Source organism: Phoca vitulina, unplaced genomic scaffold (assembly GCF_004348235.1).
Source record: "Phoca vitulina isolate PV1807 unplaced genomic scaffold, GSC_HSeal_1.0 scaffold1, whole genome shotgun sequence".
Classification (NCBI taxonomy): domain Eukaryota; kingdom Metazoa; phylum Chordata; class Mammalia; order Carnivora; family Phocidae; genus Phoca; species Phoca vitulina.
The window spans coordinates 83,835,204-83,853,950 of record NW_022589704.1 but is presented as its reverse complement, the minus strand read 5'-3'; the positions used below and the strand labels follow the sequence as shown (position 1 = coordinate 83,853,950).

The 18,747-nt window shown below is 43.8% G+C and overlaps 2 protein-coding genes across 6 annotated transcripts in view; one reads left to right on the top strand and one right to left on the bottom strand.

Annotated features, from left to right (window-relative positions):
- Window positions 1-18,683, bottom strand: part of ZEB2 (zinc finger E-box binding homeobox 2) — a 134,055-nt gene extending 115,372 nt beyond the window's left edge. Inside the window, exons 1-3 of one of the 5 annotated variants that reach the window (XM_032410963.1) lie at window positions 18,661-18,683; window positions 18,249-18,517; window positions 15,821-15,962 (exon numbers count right to left, since the gene is read on the bottom strand). In XM_032410963.1, coding sequence (XP_032266854.1) covers window positions 15,821-15,893 — 73 coding nt within the window. In that variant the 5' untranslated portion in view covers window positions 15,894-15,962; window positions 18,249-18,517; window positions 18,661-18,683. Of the gene's footprint in view, window positions 1-15,820; window positions 15,963-16,154; window positions 16,178-16,201; window positions 16,361-16,600; window positions 16,691-18,248; window positions 18,518-18,660 lie in introns of those variants that run through there. The other 4 variants (XM_032410972.1, XM_032410982.1, XM_032410953.1 and 1 more) reach the window with 4 other exon arrangements.
- Window positions 16,632-18,747, top strand: LOC116636303. The gene is made up of 3 exons (XM_032411003.1): window positions 16,632-16,881; window positions 18,269-18,419; window positions 18,524-18,747. Exons 1-3 carry the CDS (start codon window positions 16,771-16,773, stop codon window positions 18,580-18,582), a joined length of 321 nt encoding a protein of 106 aa, XP_032266894.1. The 5' UTR covers window positions 16,632-16,770; the 3' UTR covers window positions 18,583-18,747.

Sequence of the window (18,747 nt, the reverse complement as noted above, 5' to 3'; positions counted from 1 at the left end):
ATTAATAGAAAACACCAAACCAATGCCAAAGTTTACTTCACATATTAAGTAAGAATCTGCCCCATTAATATATTAAAAGGTCTATTCTTTTGCCAGTTTGGAGATTTGCATGTCTAAATCTTGTTCAGGACAATGAGATTGGACACAAAAATCTCCCATGAAACTAAGAGAATAGCCCACATTGACAGCTATGCTCCTAGCAGGATGTCTCTTTCATGTATGATATTACACAAAAACCAGCAATAAAAGCTTATTCCTGCCTAGTCACCCCTACCTGTGTCACCTTCTCTGGCTATGAGAATTATTTGGTATAAATGAGCTTTGAGTAAAACTACTACTGGAAAAAAAAAAAGGCAATTCATTTCAGTTAGTAAAACAGTCATTGCTATGAAAGTGTGTTTAGGGCAGGTGGAAGAGGGTATGTGTTTTACTGTAGAGATTTAATTTCCAATTTTTAATGCAGTCTCACTGGTTATTAGCAGCAATGCTTTCATACCGCTGAATATTTTTCTCTCCTTTGCCACCTTCTTCACCTTCCTCAGAACAGCTCTCGTGAAAGATGTTGTTTTATGAATGGAGGTAAAAATGACCTTGAATATCTCAAATTATAGCCTCTTTACATAATGAAAAGGGAGTGATCTGGCAATAGATTAAAACAAATTTTTTTTTCATAAAGTTGTTCCAGCAATACTGCTTATTTGGAAGTTTCTAAAAGTGGTAGCATCTGTGCTCCTGCTGGGACAGGATGTCATCCCACAAACCTTTCTACGAGCAGTTTGTCTTGGAGAGAAAAATAAAGTACCTGATCCCGGCCTTAGTCAGTCTTAGCTCCCCGTATTTTCACACTCTGACCCACTGCGCGTTCCTTCGAGCAGAGAGCTGCTTCCCATGGCTACCTCCTCAATATAAACTTGCTAACTAATCTCTCAGCAAACACTTGAAGCAAACCTGAAGGGAGGAAAAAGAGGCAGAGGGGGATCAAAAAACCCCCGGCACAGATAAAGCTCAAGACACAGTCAACGGGACACTGGAATCTAAATTTAGTACGAAACTTAACTTTTCTTTTGAAGAGCTAGCTGTTGTCTATGGAACAGGGATTTTTATAACAATTATATTCTTCTTAAATCTCAATCCTAATTCTCCTGCTGTCCGTTAAAAAGGACTCATTTGAACACAAACTCCCTCGATCCTTTTTTTTTTTTTTCCTTGCTGGTAGCAATGTGCCTACCCTTACAGGTATTTGTAAATCGTTCCTTTTATAACCGAATATCTTTTTAATAATGTATCTTTTTAAAAGTCTACTCAGACTGTATACGCACACGGTAACTTTTCCTTAGGAATTTATGCGAGAATCCACATTTGAAATAAATAATGACTTTCAACCCATGATCAAAGAAAAATAAATCTTTTACCCTAATAAGACTTTTTAAGACTGGAATCCCCTTTTTAAATGGATAACAGTTAAAGGGCTACTGGCAATCTCTTTATTTCCAAAGCTGTGTTTTAACGTTGGCTACGTGTAAACTGCAGGAGCAAATGAACCCTAGGGTCTTCGAAGTTAAAGCTTTTAAAATAAAGTTGGTACGTAGTATTTGAAAACATATTGTTTGGAATTTGAGTTTTAATATCTAGGAATAAACAGAGCATTAAATCAAGCAAAACTGTGACAAGGCCAATATGCACATGGACGATGCCAGGAAGGCATCTTCAGCCCTTTGTTCACAGCTTAACAAAACTGTGCCGTCACACCACTTTAGTTCAACAGTGCCTGTCGAATGGGCATCAGCAGATCAGCCAATGCCTGTCATACACAGAGCCTGAAGACGGTTTGAAAGCAAGGGCTTATTCGACCCCCAAGTCTAGTTGGAAAGTGGTGAGGATTTTAAATCATCTAGTAAAGACACCAACACCACCACCCCCCCCCCCCCCGCAAAGGTAGAAGAGATGAGAAAGGATGAGAAAAAAATATTGCTTTCAAGAAATAAACATAAAGGATGGGGGGAAAAAAAACATACTCAGGCAAAGAGAGCACTTTTCATATTTGTGTTCTTTGTTAGAGCAATTATAAAAGTTTTGCAATCATAGATTTTTTCTTAAAGTGACAATCCCGATACTGAAATAAAAGTTTAATGTCATTGCTCTTTTAAGATTTTCCCACCTATTTTTGGCCTTTAAACAATTGAATAAATGTTCTTATGTTATCAGGATAGGAGGGTGTTATTTGACAAAGGGAACTTGCCACCCCATGTTATTCAAAGGAGTATCTCTTTAAATGTATTTTTTGCTACGTGGCTGTTTTTGTTGACAAAAGTGCACTAACTTTTGAATTGACAGTCTCCTGAGCTCTGGTCTCTGTGAACATTTAATCTGCTCCCAAGCAGAAACCCGAGAAGACAAACCTGGTAAAGAGAAGGGTTGTTAACTTTCCTACAAGTTAACAATTCAAAAAACAAAACAAAACAAAAAACAAAAAAAAACCCAAACCGCCTTATTTTCCTCCTATAACACTGATCATGAGATTTGGCTTTCAAGCTTTAATAAGTGCTGAGGAGGTGCCTCAGAACTTTGCTCCTGTTTAATTAAGTGTGCCCACTCCTCTTTAGGCATCCAATCAGATGAAATGAGAGTGAAACCCCCACCCCCCCAAGCAGGACTGGTGAGCCCTAGTGGTAAGAATTAGCTGAAGGTGTTCTGAATCTCCCGACCTTTCAAGTTCCTCCAGGATACATTGCTCCTGAGATCTGTACAGGAGTTGAGATTTCCCTTACACGAAAGTTGAAAAGCTCTCGCTCTCAACCTCCCCACCCCACAACCCTCCCCCCCCACCTCGGTCTTTCACTCTGCTACTGTCAGTTTGCTGCCTGTTCTTTAGCTGTCTCTTTTCCAGTCCCTACCCTGTCAGTTTCTGGCCTGCCAATTTCAACTTGAAGCTTGACTGGGCTGATTTGATGCAAATACCTCCAGGGAAAACCCTGAAACTGATGAACAGTTATGTCAAGTCGATTTTGCACCATCGGGAAAAGGTAACCTCTGAGAGAAAAAAAACAACAAGGTTAAAGAGACAAGGGCTTTTCACGTGTAATACCTCTGCTGCACATCTCGTTCACTGTTTACCATCCCTCAGAAATTGTAACTGTCAGAATTAGTCCTAATTGCAGATGCGAAAGCTGCCATTATAATAAAAACAGAGGCAGTGCAGGCATTAAATGTAGCAGCCTAATTTGTGAGACTACAGAAAAGGTAGAGTAAATGAATATTTCATTACTTTAATTACCAGGGACTACTCTTTTCTTGCTGTCTTATGATAAGTGTTGCTGTAACTAGCAACAGCAAACATCCACTAAAACATAAAGTGCAATAATCGTCCTGCTGTCAGGATCACCGCTTTAAAATACGAGCCGGGAAAAAATATAATGGTTTATCTATTTCTTAGAGATTGCAGAAGTAGAAGATGGAAATTCATTTAATGTCAGGGGAAGAAAAAAAAGCACACACAAAGGCACCAGTAAACAGGTTTTAGTCAGAGAATAATGGCTCCAAGAGAGAGAAGGAAAAAAAAAAAAAAATCAGTTGGCTATACATTTGAAGTGTTAGCCCTAAAAGAACGTTGGAAAGTGAAAAGTAGGAGGTAATAGTGTTTGGATTTTTTAAGGCAAAATTTTGTTTTGTGTTGCACAACATAATTGCTTGAACATTAAAAAAATAAAACTCCAGTGACTGGGGGAAAGACAAGAGGAAAGCAAGTGGTTTTCAAATGATTAAGCAAAGGTGGAAAAAGTTCAAGTTGGCAAAAGTTTAGAAGCTCAGTCCAGTTCCACTTAAAAAAGACTAGATAAAGCCTGCCAGAAAAAGACTTTGCCTGTAGTTTCATAGTACTGATTCAAAGATTTGGGAAGTATCAATAATTACTCACCACTGACACCTTGGAAAGCCCTGGGCATCTCTCTATAAATGTCAATTTCAGGTAAAGGGGCAAAGCAAAAGTGGGGAGGTGGCTGGATTGTGGGAAGGAGAGGTGGGCCTGGGAGTGGGGGGGTGTGGTTGAGGAGGTTGCTGAGACTGGTTGAAGCCAGCCTGTCTCTGCATTTATCACTTTGTCCCAGAGGAGGTGTTTGTTCAACATAGCAGTTTGACAGCACAAAAACACTGTGGCCAGAAGCCCTATCAAAGAACCTACTGACACATATCATTTGTGGTCTTGGTTTCACAGGGTAAGGATACCTCACACTTTATCTGCACAAGTATAAAACTCCACGCATTTCTAAGTGTTCAGTATAGTTTAATCCCCTCCCTTTTTCTTCCCTTTTAAATATTATAAACACTACTTTAAAACCATCTTTATCCAGGACTCCTGAATGCTATTTTAAAAACCATAATAATTTGCAATCAAGTTAGCATAATCCGCGTTAAGGCTGGTAATATTGAAGGAATACGGCGGGGGGCAGGGGGAAGGGGGAACAGTTTAAAAGCACAAAGCTTGTAATTTATCCTAAATAACACACTTAAAGTTGAGATTAATAGATGCAAGTAACTTTTGTAAGAATCATGTGGCACAGGGAACACTTTTTTTTTCTTACAATAAATCCTACTAAACAGGGGTCTACATTAATTCTTCACCTCTACTATTTTCATTTGAATATATTTCATTCACGAGCTGTATGACTGTAGTGAAAGTCAGAGAGGAAAAGTCTCAGAGTTGGGGTTCTAGGGTGTATTTGTGTATGTGTGCACGTGGAATATGTGCATATGGGCTATATTTAGTTTTCAAATTCCCATTAGCAGAGCAGAGGTGATGGGAAATCTTTAGAGGACAACCATTTTGCTTAGAGATTTTTCCCTTTTAATGGATCTGTTTATGATGAAAACACAGCTTACTGAGTTCTTTATATATAAACCTCACCTCTTAAAACTGAGAAATCTCATGATGTGAAACACTTCCATTGATGTGCTTTGTGTCTAAAATAGAAACTTAGGTACTTCCAAGAATAGGCAAATTGCAAAGTTTCTTTGATTACAGTTACTCAGATATACAAGACAATATAAATACAATTTAAACTAAGAAACAGTGAAGTCTATATATTACATTACAGATCACTTGGGCACTGAATTCCTTGAAATTTACTCATCTGTTCAGGACAGAGAAAAAAATCTCAGATCTTAAATAGCATGCTGTCTTCCTCTGTTGACCTATTATTGATTGCTTATTTTTAGGAGGGAGTGTCTATCACCTTGTCAGGAGTACGTTTCTTTCCTATTGTTGATTATAAAAAGAAATATGAAATAAAATAAAGAACAAAAATCACTATATTGTCATATTAACAACCTAACTAGTGAAAAGGAATCCATTACATTTTTTAAATGGAGAATATGTTTTGACTTTTTGTCATGCGAAGTCATTAGTGACAATGACCTGTTCCCAAAAGAATGTAGTCATTTACCTCTATCACCTGAGATTATTTAAAAATGTTTCCACCGTATTGTTGTGACTTAAAAACACACCTTCATATATTTGCTCTTAGGATAAAGTTAGCTAAACTGACCAGGTCTGCGTTTGTCATTTGCTTGAAAGAATATCTTCACTTAAGTGGGATTTAAAACCTTAACTTCGAAACAGTCGAGTTCAGAATTAGGTCTCCTCCAGTTTAAAGCAGAGTATGTGTGGGTTCAAGTTGAAATAACACACGGCAACCCAGAAAAATGAAGAATAACTAAAAACAGATTAGATACAATAGAACATGATGTTTAATCCCATAGATTATAGGAAAAACTATCTGGAGTCCTAATTTTTATAGTGATCTTTTTTAAAAAAGGAAAGGTTACTTAAATATGTATACTAACATTTCAATATTGCCTTTTAATTCTCCCACTTACTTCAGATCTCATCCCCTCAACTAGCTTACTAATAGACCTAAGTTTGTAAAAAAAAAATCATAAATCATTATGACGATTACATTCCTCAATTGAAAAATGAAAGCAAAGTTCAATCAGATCCTTCTCGAAATGTTTGCTTCCCTTACATCCCTTACGTGTCCCCGCTGCTTGCTCTTCCAAAGTCTGGTTTTCGGAAGCCCGTTATTAATTTCTAACCCAGACTGCAGCACCCACTGTAATGTACTTGGCTTTATTAGCTATCATATGTTCCTGGGTCACAAACACAGAATATCTGATGAAACATTGATCATCTTCCTTCTCTTTTCAGCTCCTCTAACTTTCCTGTCAGGAGCCTGAAAAAATATGCACAGTTACTGTTGCTGAGGGGAGACAAAGTTTAACTTCTGGGTTGGCAATCGGAGAATAATTCATGAGCAGATTTCTAGCAAATGATATGATTTGCTAAATTTTGGTCTTTGATTTATATTTATGTACTCCTGCTACTGTTAAGGTTTTGCCAACCTCAATTAGATCATGAATGAGATCATTTTAATTCAGCCCCCAAACTGTGACCTGACCATGGTCTGAAAGTGTTCAAAAAGTAATTTTAAGCCTCTCTTTGATTTGAAAAGGAATACTGCATGCTTGGTCGTTCATACAAATAACATAAAACTTAATTATTGGATGATCTGGCAGAGGACCTTCTTGCCAAACAACAGTCAATGCCAGCTACTGTGATACTGCCGATGCCCAGGCCCCGAGCACACAGCCCCTGTATACAGCATTTGTTCATTGTGTCCCAGGGCAAGAGGCTTGCAAATAGGATTCATGGAGCTGGGAGGCAGGGTGCAACTCGAGGGGTGTACCGTATTTATAACTCCAGTTAAAAAATGCTGTCTCACCTAGAAGGGAAGTAGATCTGCGCTGTCAAATCACCAGGAGGCTGTGACAAAGGGAGCTTGCAGCCTGACACACGGTGTAACAACATAGCAAACACCTTTAATCCTGTCATGTCTCATACCCTTTACTTTCTCACACATTTGTGGCTGCTTGAACGTTGACACCTACACTCTTTTTCAAAACTAAATAAGGCAATCTTATTTAAGCCCGAATGCAACACCTGTAAAGTTATTCTTGTGCCCGGCAAAAAATAACCATTAACTCCTTCCTCTTATAAATGTCTCCCTGCTTGCTTTGGCAAGTCTTAAGTTGGTAACAGTGGGCCTGAGGCCCTGCCTCTGAGGTTCACATGACCTTCCAAGCTCCGAAAGATAGGCAACACTTCCCCCTTGAAAAGATGCGGGGGCTGTGATAATGTCACTGTCCCAACTGGCCTCTTACAGCTTTTTGAGCTGAAGCCCCTTTCTTCATCACAAACTCCTGGTGTCTTTTATAGTAAGGAGAGAGGCCCCAGCTGCTTTATTCCCTCTAGCTACCATGGTCTAATATTTTAAAAGCTGGAAATGAAAATAGCTTTTCTAAAGATATTTCCTGGAATTTTTAATGTGCTGCCTTGATTCCTTTTTTTTTTTTTCCTTGCCAATTATAAACCACCATTTGGAGGGCTTATGAGCAATGTAAGTCCACCTCATCTAATTAAACCACATTGTTTTAAAAGCTTGAACAGTTTTCATGTCTATAAGACTTGTCTGAATAATAAACTGCTAGAACCAGAATTCTGGGTGTCTTTGGAGAGCCAGGATTTTATCTGCTGAGTGCAAAGGGCCAGGCATTCAAAGAGTTAAAGAGTGTTCCCGCATTGCTGGGTAGGTTAATATCACAGCTGCCTGGTAAAGCATTATCCCGGTACCTCACTTAACAAAAGCCTCCTTTTGCAAACAGACTCCCACTTTCTCCCCAAGTGTCCAAAGGTGTTTACTGAAGTAAATCTGCCTAAATCCTTCATTGCTTGGGTCATGGGGGTGGATAGGAGGGGTGGAAGGTGTAGGGATAATCTCTTTTTGTAAATTCTGTAAATCTTCTGGGAAAAAGAAAAAAAAAATCAGGAATCTGTGTCACATGCTCGTGTACAACTTCTAATATCTCCGCTAGTTTTACTCTTATAAGTGAAATCCGCACAATGGCTATCAGAAAAGCCCCCATTTCCAATTATTCACTCTGCTGTTTGAAGCGATTGCACTTCTAAACTTGTGTGTGTGTGAGCGCGCGCGCGCGCGCGCGCGCACGCGCATTATGTGCTTAATCTAATTGTTGAAAAACTGTTGGTATCTAAAAGTGGTTTCAGAAAGGAAAAAAAAAAGACAAGACAGTTTAGGAGCAAGATAATGTAGCTGAAAAGTTGTCACGAGAGGTTTCTGCTCTTGCTGTGGTCTCATTCCGATACCATTAACTGCATGTTACTTTTGCATGTTGAAAATGGAGGCAAATAACACAGTAAAACCTGACAGGTCCGCCTGCGAGGGTTTAAACAGTTCCCAGTAAGAAGGAGCCCTTGAGGCATAAACTTTCTCTCTGAGGAGAACATGAATACCACCAACCCCTCCCTACAAATCTTGAAGCATCCAGTTTGAGATACAAAAAGGCTGTCATCTCACAAATGTTAAACATACTAAAAAAATCTGAAAAAAAAGTATGGAGAAGGTGTGAAAAACGTGGCACTTTACAGCCCTCAAAGCTTTTTAAAATAGAACAACTTTTCCCCCTAAAATTCTTTTCAGAGAATTTTTTTTTTCCTTTTTGGCTCATTTGAGAGTTTCTTTCTTGGCTTTTTTCCCCTTTCATTTGAAAATATGAATTATCATAAAAAGTCAGGGGAAAAAATGGGAAAGTCTTTTCCAGTTTTCCTGAAGATTTATCAGTGTGTTCAGGCTGGGTGTAAGCACTTCTCCCTTTTTCTCTGGGCCAGACACCCATCACTGAAACCAGAGCGGGGCCTTGGGAGACTTTATCCCTTCTCTCCTCCAGAGCAGTCTCCAGCTGCGGCAACTGCCCCCCCTCAACCCCCCCCCCAAGTGCCCTCACCTCCCTGGTCTGATGATAAACAATAAGTAAAGCCAAATAGTAGGCAGCACTTGAGAGTGGGAAGTCCACACACCTGACCCCAAGTCTAACAGGCTTCTGAGGGAGAATTTGATCCCTCTCTGACACTTTTTACCTCAAGTGTTGAGCGGGTGGCCATGAATAGTACAGACATGCCATCTTGTAACACTATATGCCTGTCAGGAGGGACAGGGCCTGGTCAAGCATCAACTATATAAGGCTGGTAACTAGGGAAAGCCCAACAAACAGCCACAAACACCTAAGTTATTTTACTCAGCTACTACCCTCTGCCTCTCTCCTCTTCTCTCTCCTCTCTCCTCTCTCTCTCTTTCTTTTCATCTTGGCTTTCTGTGGCAGAATGCAAATGGAGCCTGCCGGCGGTGAAAGGGCTGAATTGTGATTAAGAAGAAGAAGAGCTCCTTTCTTTGTTCTCCCCTCAGGGGATGTTTACTGGGAGAGACACAGCGGATCAGATATGAAAGGCATTCAGGTCAGCATTGATGTGAGCGAAAGTGAAATCATACCTAAGGCATTCAAAAGACCGCCGTGTCAGGGGTTCAGCTAACGGTGCAGCTACTGTGCGTGTCTTCCCGGAGAGGCAAAAATCTTTTCACAGACTGGCAATTTTTTCTCCCTAATTCACTACAAAATTATAAAAGTTTCCCCACCCTATTTATCTCCTACCAGATGACACAAGAGTTAGTATTTTATCTCCTTATGGACCACACGCGAAATTAGACCAACTTCTAATAACTGTATTACCTTAGTGAACCAGCAAGGCACCATCTGAACTGTGAAATCTTTCTTTTTTAAGCAGATGTATTCATGTGTGATACATATATGCATAATATGTAGGGGAGAACTGAATGAAGAGAAAAGCCAAAAGCACACACATGGATGGCTTTTCCTCTCACTTTTCTCAGAGGAAACACAAGACAACACACACACGCGCGCGCACACGCGCACACACACATAGTATAAAAACAGTACAGAACACCTTAAAACGAAATTCTTTATTTACTTTGTAACTACTAGTTACACTTTTCCTGAGAGTTTTCACTCTGACAGGACTGTCACCCAAGATAAAAGTATTTGGCACATAGCTATTAAGGCAAAGACTTCCATAGAGTCTGCTGATTATTACTGCTTTCCTTTTAAAAAATGCTGCATGAAGAAATACTTGGATCTTACTTTTTAAAAGTTTACACTCCCCACAGCCCAAATAGTCATTCAATAGATTTTCCAAGTGGTAAGCTGATGCTGTTGGTATAAACAGAGCTATGTAAATATATACAAAATTCACAAATCACAGCAAACATACAAATAATAGGGAGGTGCCTAGATGTTTCAAGGCTTAAAAATGAAAAGGAAAATCACATTTCATCTTCTGATTGCTAAAGAAAGAAAAGAAATGGGGGGGGGATAGGGCTATATTTATTGGTTTTAAATCATCCTTCCCTCTGCTCTGCATTATTTTTTCAACCTTCACATCTTGGCTAAAAAGCATATTTGGGCTTATGTTAACATCTGCTTTTGTGGTGACATTTAATTCTGTATATTTTCAACTAGTGTTTCTGCATCACAGATTTTCCTCCTTTATCTCTTTGCTCTAAAAAGACAACCAAAGAGCAATCAAAAAGGTGTCTGACTTGGCCATTCAGACAATTGCCCCCTTGTGGGAATGCGGGAATGAATGGTACAGTGGACACCCCAGCACCATTGACGTTATAAACATGTAAATGAAACACATTAGGGCAGACAATCAATTGTCTGTGAGCATTGCAAACCTGCACTCCCTCTCTCTGTGACAGGCACAAAATAGTGTCTACCTTGGGAAGCCACGGTGCTGGAGAGGAAAAGGACAAAGAGTTCCCTTTCACACAGAAGAAAATGCACCTTAAAAGCCTTGGAAGAATGCAGATGACAAAAACTGTTGTAAGGAAAAGAATCTCCCACATCTTAGAAGAAACGCGGCACTGCTAGAGAGCTAACAACACTGCCCTTTCCTACCTTCTGGGGAGACATACATTTCTCCAAGGAAATATTCTTAATACGGCATTAGGGTGTTTGATAACCTCTTGGAATTTTCTTTACTTTGAGCAAATTAAGCAAGCAAGAAAGGAAGCATCGGATACATATGACATAGCAGTTTAGCAGGGAACTTTAATCTTGGCTTTATTCGTATTTGGAAATAAATGCTTAAAGACGTGAATTTATTTTTATTTGGCAACAGAGTAACAATGTAAAGTTTAAAATCCTTAGCCCACCCTTACCCCTGGTGGAGCATCACACTATGGGTGCCAGCAGACTAGTGGCTCTGCTACGAAGGAAGGCATGTTCTACCCCAACTGACTTAGTGTTTCCAAACCTAAATAAAACAAATAGATCAGTCTAGATACACAGCCCCCAGTCTTGTGTGTGTGCAGCGTGACGAAACTTGCAGAAGCTCTCCACAGAGAGAAAAGGATGGAGATGGATATCTCTGGAGCGCCCTCAGAACTGGTACCTGCCACACAAACTGCCTCTGAGTGCTTTGAGAATCAGCAAAACAGGCTCCCTATAAACTCATCAACTTTATGAAGAAAGCTACTTGCAAAAGATTTCTCCACTTGCAAAGATAACGAAGTCTGAAGCGACTGTAATCCGAAGGAAACTTCCCTGCCTCAGTGTGTACTAAGGGGCTCTGACTCCGGGCTGCCCCATCCCAACTTCACCTCTCGGAGAGGAGAGTCAGGAGCCACATCCTGAAGAAGGGGCAGAATGCATTTCTTGTCCTTTTTATGTAAGCATCTCTGAAACGGAAGCAACTTCTCCGTCCTCTAAGCATCACCACCAGCGCCTCCACTCCCTTTAAGGAAGTGGTAAGGAGAGAGGGCTTATCTTAAAAAAGGATAATCATGTCTGCTCATCTGCTTGTTTCTCCCCTAGGGTCCAGAGCCCTGAACACATCCAACTTTATCCCTTTTCTTTTACCACTGGAAATCAGAGACCAAAGGCATTTGTAAAAATCTTCCCCACTCCCCCCACACAATCCCCAACCCTTTAGCTGAAAGTTTGAAGAAAAATCAAATTTAACTTTTCTGTCTTTCTTCCATTTCACTCCCTCCACTCCGAATTCAGTTTTCATCTAAAAGACAACTTCATTCCCTTTTCTGAAGCAAGCAGTTTCCGGGTTTGATTTTGGTTACAACCTGCATGTATGTGTGCGATTTTTCAGAGGCTGATGCTGGAAGGCAATGGGCTGGGGAGGCTGGCCCATCTTCCCAGGCTCCACAGGATGCCGGAGGGAACCAGGAGCATCCCCAGGAGCCGAGCCCGAATCAAGGGGCTAAAGCAACAAACTTTGCAAGTTACAACCGGGCCGCCAGTGGCAGGCAACAGCCGGGCATCTCCCCGCTCCGAGTGCTCATTTCTGACTCCAAGGCTGTGTGGAGATAGTGGGGTATAATCAGGGGAATGGAAAAGGGGGGGGCTGGGTTTTCCCCCTCTCTCCAGCTTCAGTGAAAGTGTTACAAAGTGAGTCAGGCGACTGAAGATCATCTGACTGAACTTTCTTGAAACCGACACACATTCTTGTCTGCCGGCAACTTGCTTTTTGCCTCCTTCCCCCTCACCCCTCTCCCCCTTTCCTCCTGCACATCTTACTTTCTGGGAAGAGATTTCATCCTTTCCATGTGGGGGAAAGGGGACTGTCAGCTATGGATTAACTTGGCCCTGGCACTGTCTTTGCCAAGCATCTTGCTGGTCTGAGAATCTTGAAGGCTGGGTTTTAGATTCTTGTTTCTCTCTTTGCACATTTATTTCCCTCAAACTGCCTCCTTCTCCTTCGCTTTTTAATAATTGTATACAGCATCGTCTTCTAACCCACATTCTTGACCAGCCTTTCAAACACACACACACACACACACACACACACAGACACAACTGCTTTACATGTTTTTTCTTCTTGTCGCCTTCCTCTATATATACGTTGTTGACTTCATTAAAATTATATAAAGTGCCATTCTAGTTTCCTGGATGACCATTTTTCTTTTTCTTTTTCTTGCAGCTTCTTACTTCTGTGATTAGTATTGCCATTATTCCTTTCCAGGAATTTCTATATGATTTTGATAAGCATCATCATATTTAGTGTTATCAGCAAAGACACAAGCTCAAAAGTGACATCTTTTCCATGAATCCAGGAAAGAAGAAAAATCCACTCAGTTCAGATAAATCCTGGCAATCCCCAAAGGGAAAGGCATTGGATATGTGCTTGATGAGAAAGAAAATGAAAAAGGGGGAAGAAAACTCTTCTACCTGCTTCTCAAAACCAGGGCATTGCTCAGTCAGATTAAACCTGAAGAAAAACACTGACAAGTAACCAATTCACAGCATGTTTTTCACAGATTATTTGGAAAAAGAGACAGGTAATAGTCAAAGTTAGAGAAGCTGTAAGCAATGGACAGGCTTGTTGTTAAGTGTGCAAGGTCTGAGGTAAATGCCTTAAAAAATGTGCAATTCAACTTTCCATTTCGGAGTGTTGAGGCTTCTCCCAAGTCAGTGGCTGGGCGGAGGGGAAATGGTTGCGGGGTCCAGGGCTGAGCACCTCCCTGGCACTCTGTTTCACCTGCGAAGCCCCCAGCAGGCCTCCCTCTCCACCAACCCCACCCCTCAGGGTTCCCAGGGAGCTTGGAGCCTTCTCTTTCCCCAGACCTGGGCTCTGGCCTGACCTCACTGCCGGGGCCAGGCTGGTCAGCAGTGGCAAAATCCCGAAGGGGGTGGGAGGAGGCAGGAAAGCAGAAACAAACATTCTAAATAGTCTCTTCTGCAAAAGAACACTTCTGGGAACCTTGCTTTATATCTCTTTCTCTTTTTTTTTCTCTCTCTCTCTCTCAAAAAAATGACTGTTTAACATAAGAAAAAAAAGCCTCCTTGACACAAAGCTTTTGTTATCCAGTTGATCAGCACCGTGCTTTAGATACTTGTAAGAGGGGGGAAAAAAGCCCCACAACAGACATTGATTTTAGAAAATCAATAACCAACATTTAATAAAAGGAACAGAGGAAACACAAGAGAGGAGAGGGGGACATTAGGTATAATTTTAGTGTCTACTAAATTACCCAGAGATGGGGAAGGGGAGGTCTCCTGTGTAAGGACCACCTTAAATAATGCCAGATTCCAGAATGAAGAAAAAATTGAATTAAGGGAGAGAGACAGAGAGACAGAGAGAGAGGGAGAAAGAGAGGAGAGACTGACTTAAAAAGAGGCAGCCTCAACTGGATCTTGGGGAAGCAGCTCGGAATATATTATTGTACTTTTTTTTTTTTTTTTTGTAATACTAAGCCAAGCAAATAGATCAAAGGCAGCACAAAGGGAAAAGGCAGGATAACGTAACGAACAGTTTCTGACCAAAATTCCTCTATCACTCCCCCATATGGCTCGACACCTCCACCACAACAAGCAAAAGATACACACACACACACACACACACACACACACACACAACACACACAACCTAGAGAGACAGAGACAGAGAAGCATCATTTGTCTCTAATCAAAATTCTCTCGTCTTTGTGTTTTCTCTCTCTCCAGCACCCCACACTGCGCCCCCAGCCGCCCCCTCCCTGCGCCGCGCAGCTCCGGGGCAGGCCGGGGGCGCGCACAATTGTCCTCTCTAGAGGAAAGTTGCTCCAAGTGGGCCGGGCGGTCCCCGCGAGGTGCGGGCTGGGTTTGCGGGAGGCCGGAGGCCGGGCCGGCGCCGCGTCCCCACGTCCAGCTCAGGAGCGTCAACGCGGCCCCGTGCCGGGTGATCAAGCTGAGATCGAGGGGAGCGAGAAGTTTCCTTTCCCAGTCTGAGCTGGCGCTAGTTCGCTTGTTTGTTTTGGGGGGTTGGTTTTTCTTTTTAAACTCAGTATCCTCTGTCAGCTCCCCCCCAGCACCCTCTCTGGTCCCCAGCTCTCTCCCCTCCCCCAGGCGCCTTCTGCGCTCTTGCCAATCACTTTTCTCTTTTATTCCCACGATTTTGTTCGGGGGTAATACCTAGGGGGGTCGATCTCTCTCTGTCTCTCTGTTTCTCTCTCTTTCCTTTACTTCATCCCTTCTCTGCCTCTCGCCAAGATAGACCTTATTAACAGTCACCCTTTTAATCTCCCACCTCTGGTCTGTGTGTCCCCCTCTCACCCCCATCTCCTTCCTCCTTCCTGACTCAGCTTGGATAACGGGCTCCTCCTGATCATGTAGAAACTGCCCAGAAAAGTCTCCCTGCTCTCTTCGACCCCTCCAGTCCCCGGCGTGGGGCCAGAGCCCGCTGGAGAAGAGCCACCCACCCCCGAGCCCGCACGGACCCTGCCGGACCCCGCGCAGGGCCGGCCGAGTCCCTCCCACCCGAGGTCCGGGCGCGCCCGGCCGGGCCCCGCTGCTCGCGGACCGTTACTTGGCGTACGGAGAGGCGGCCGCGAGACTCCGGCAAGAAACTTTAAGCCGTGCGGAGGCACAGCCCCAGGCCCCCTCTCCCGCCCTCGCAGTTCCTCTGCCACCCCCGCCCCCGCCCCGGGATCCTGCACGACCCGGCGCCCGGGCCCCCGCCCTGCCCTTGCCGGACACTCCCGCAGCCCGGCCGGGGACCCGGCGGACCGGGCGCTAGCGGAGCGAAAGGCGGAGGCAGCGGGAGGGCGGAGGCGGGGGCACGAGGGGGCGGCGGGGGTGGGGGCGCGGGGCCCCCGCCGGACCCCAGCGCTCTGAGCCCCCCCGGCGCCCCCCGCTCACTTTGCCCGGCACTTCCCCAACTCCCCGGGTCCAGCCGCCGCGCGCGCAGGGCTCCGGCGCCGGCCACGGAGAGAGGCTCGCCCGCGAGCCCTGGGCGCCGCCGCCGCCGCCGCCGCCTCGGTTCCCTTTCCCTTTCCCCCTCCTTCTCCCTGGGTCTCTGAGCCGCGGAGTGGCCCGGAAAAGTTTGGTTCGGGCCGCTTCTTACCGTTTTTCCTCCTGGGATTGGCTTGTTTGCGCCTCTTGCACCGGGGGCCATCCGCCATGATCGGCTGCTTCATTGATAAGAGCGGATCAGATGGCAGTTCGCATGGACTCGGCGCCCTGCTTCGGCAGCACGCAGGCTCGATCTAGCAACCAAACACAGCGACAATGTGGGCATCGCCCGCGCCCATTGAAACGCGCGCGGGCCGCCCAGGGGAGCCGGGCCAGGGCCCCGGCGAGCACCCATCCGCGCCCCCCAACGCCAAAGCGAAACTTCGGCGGCCCCCTCCCCGCCCCCTACCCCCAGCCTTGGCCCCGAGGCGCTTTGTGTTTGTTACTGTTTGGTGTGTTGCACCCGCGAGGGGATCAGAGAGACAAGAATTACATCTTCAAAATGAGTCATAACTCCTGACCGTATGAGGGAATGCACACGGCGGTACAGTAAGGCTGCTTGACTCAGGGCTAGGCGGACCCTTTCCTCGGAAAAGTCCTCAGCCCGGCTCGGGAACTTGGGGTGAGGCGAGGCTTTCTTTCACTCTCATCTTGTCTCACCCCCCCCCCCCCCCCCCCCCCCCGCCACTTTGACAATATTTACTTAAGTATTTTCCCCCACCTCATTCACACACATGCTCCCCTACACTGGTTCCCTTAAATAGTTCCAGTAGAATTTTTTTTTTTTTTTTTTTATCCCCTCAAGAAAGGAAAGAGAAAGTCCAACCGCTACGGCAATACTTTTAAGCTCTACTAAATGATCGTATCCTTTCTGGCTTCGAAACTTTTGTACCTAAAAATCGAGAGAGGCGCTGCATTTTTTCAGCTGAAACTGTCAAAACTTGGAGAAGGGGAACCTCGGAGGCAGGCAGGAGAGGAGGAGAATCCCGAAACTCGGTGGAGGTTGGGAAGATGCTGTGCCTCGAGGATTAGTTTAAACAGGGGCTATAAAAGATGTAACAGATGCAAACTGTAACACAAGGGCCATTAACCCTTTCTCTGCCGAACACACTTAGTCCCCACGCCCCGCACCTATTGTCTCCTGTGCTCGAAGCTTTGCAGAAAACCTGGAAAGTGAGTATCAGTTTCCACACATTTGCTGAGAGGGGTGGGGGGGGGTGGGCAGAGAGAAGGGGAAGTGGATGATTTAGAAAGCACCTTGAATTTAACCTAGGCATAGTGGGTGACTTTTAAGTTTGACACATTTTGTCATTTCTTGGCTCTCCTATTGATTGTAAATTGTTGGGAAAAATCCTGAAATAAGGAAATGGTCACACAAGTGTCTGGGATGAAACAGCTGGCCTGTCTGTATTCATGCTGAGACTTACACACGATTGCATATAAATACATGTTTAATAAAGTAAGCTGCTAGTTTTATGAGCATGTGTGTGTGTGAGGGACAGATAGAGCATTTGTGCTGTAAACTTTATCTTTGCCTGTTATTTCTAACTCTGGAGTTAGTAATCTTGCCTTCATCATTAGAGGGGGAGCATGTAAAATATATAAGTAGGTGGGAGATAAACACATTCATGTTAGCCGGGCTCATCACTGTTCCTGGGAACTCCAGCTATCTCTCTCGACTTTTCAGTGCCAAAGTATGGAATGGGATATGTGTGTGCATGTGTCTCCTGTTAAATCCATGTCTATAATACTTTGCCATTTAAAATACAATTTCAAAAGTTATCCTTAATTTAAAACTCTGATATCCTGACAGCAGCTTTCTTCCCAGCTGTAGTGACCCCCCCCCCCATACACACACTTTGGTAAACGACTCAAGTTCCATGAGGACTTTCACTTCTTTATTTATCATCACAGAAGTGAGGTGTTACTTCACATACATACACACACAAAGAATAAAATAAAGAAATGAAACTCGCTAAGCAGACAAAAACAGGCAACTTTCTGCTTAGAAAACAGCCTTCTCCGGTGGGAGAGGATGCACTGCCATATCTAAGAGAAAGACTTGCCCCTGAATTTGGTAGGTTTGTATCGATCAAGTTTTGTAATTATTAACAGGTATTTGCCAAGTTTTAATTGCTGAATACAATGAACTGGAACTAGATGCAAAAATAGAGCAGAATCTCTCCCCTTGAAGAGTTTTCATTCCACCATGTAGTTCTCAATAAAACTTTTCCTAGGCTGGGTAGCAAAAGGCACCTTTGGTTACCTGAATGGACAGGTACAGGGCAAATTATTTGGGGGAGGAAAAAGGAGAGAAAAGGAAGGAGAGAGAGCGGGAGTGCCAGAGAAATCGAAGAAGTCACTCTTGGGGAAAGCTTGCCATAAAGGAGCTAAACCCACCTGAAATTCCTGCCCACAGACACTCCTTCTCACTTCAGACTCACATCCCCACTTAAAAGGAGAAAAATCATAAAAGGAGGGTGGGGGATGACCATACAAAAAAAGAATAAAAAGAGAGAAAAGGGGAAAAAAAAACCTACCTGCGAAGTCTTGTTTGTAGTTTTGGCCAGAAATGGTGAGAAGAAAAAGCATGAAGAAGCCGCGAAGTGTGGGGGAGAAAAAGGTGGAAGCGAAGAAACAGCTCCCGGAGCAAACTGTACAAAACCTCGCCAAGAGTGTCGGGAGGCAGGACCGTTATTCCTGCGGAGCAGGTTAGAACTGATCTCTTTCGGCCACTCCAGGAAACACAAACCTGGGGACGGACTGACGTGTTACGCCTCTTCTAATGACATTTTTTTCTTTTTCTTTTCTGTAGGAGAGAGAGGAGAGACCCTGAAACACGCGCCACCTATCTTTGTGGGGAGGGATAATTGAAGCGCCCTGAGCGTGAGCATCATGTGAAAACGTGATCGCCAAGTTTCTCTCTGGGAAAGGATCTGGGATAGATTATACCTTGAAGTCTCCGCAAACGCTTTAGTGGAAGAAATGAAATTCCACCTCCCTCCCTTCCTCTCTCCCTCCCTCTCGCCTCCCTCCCTC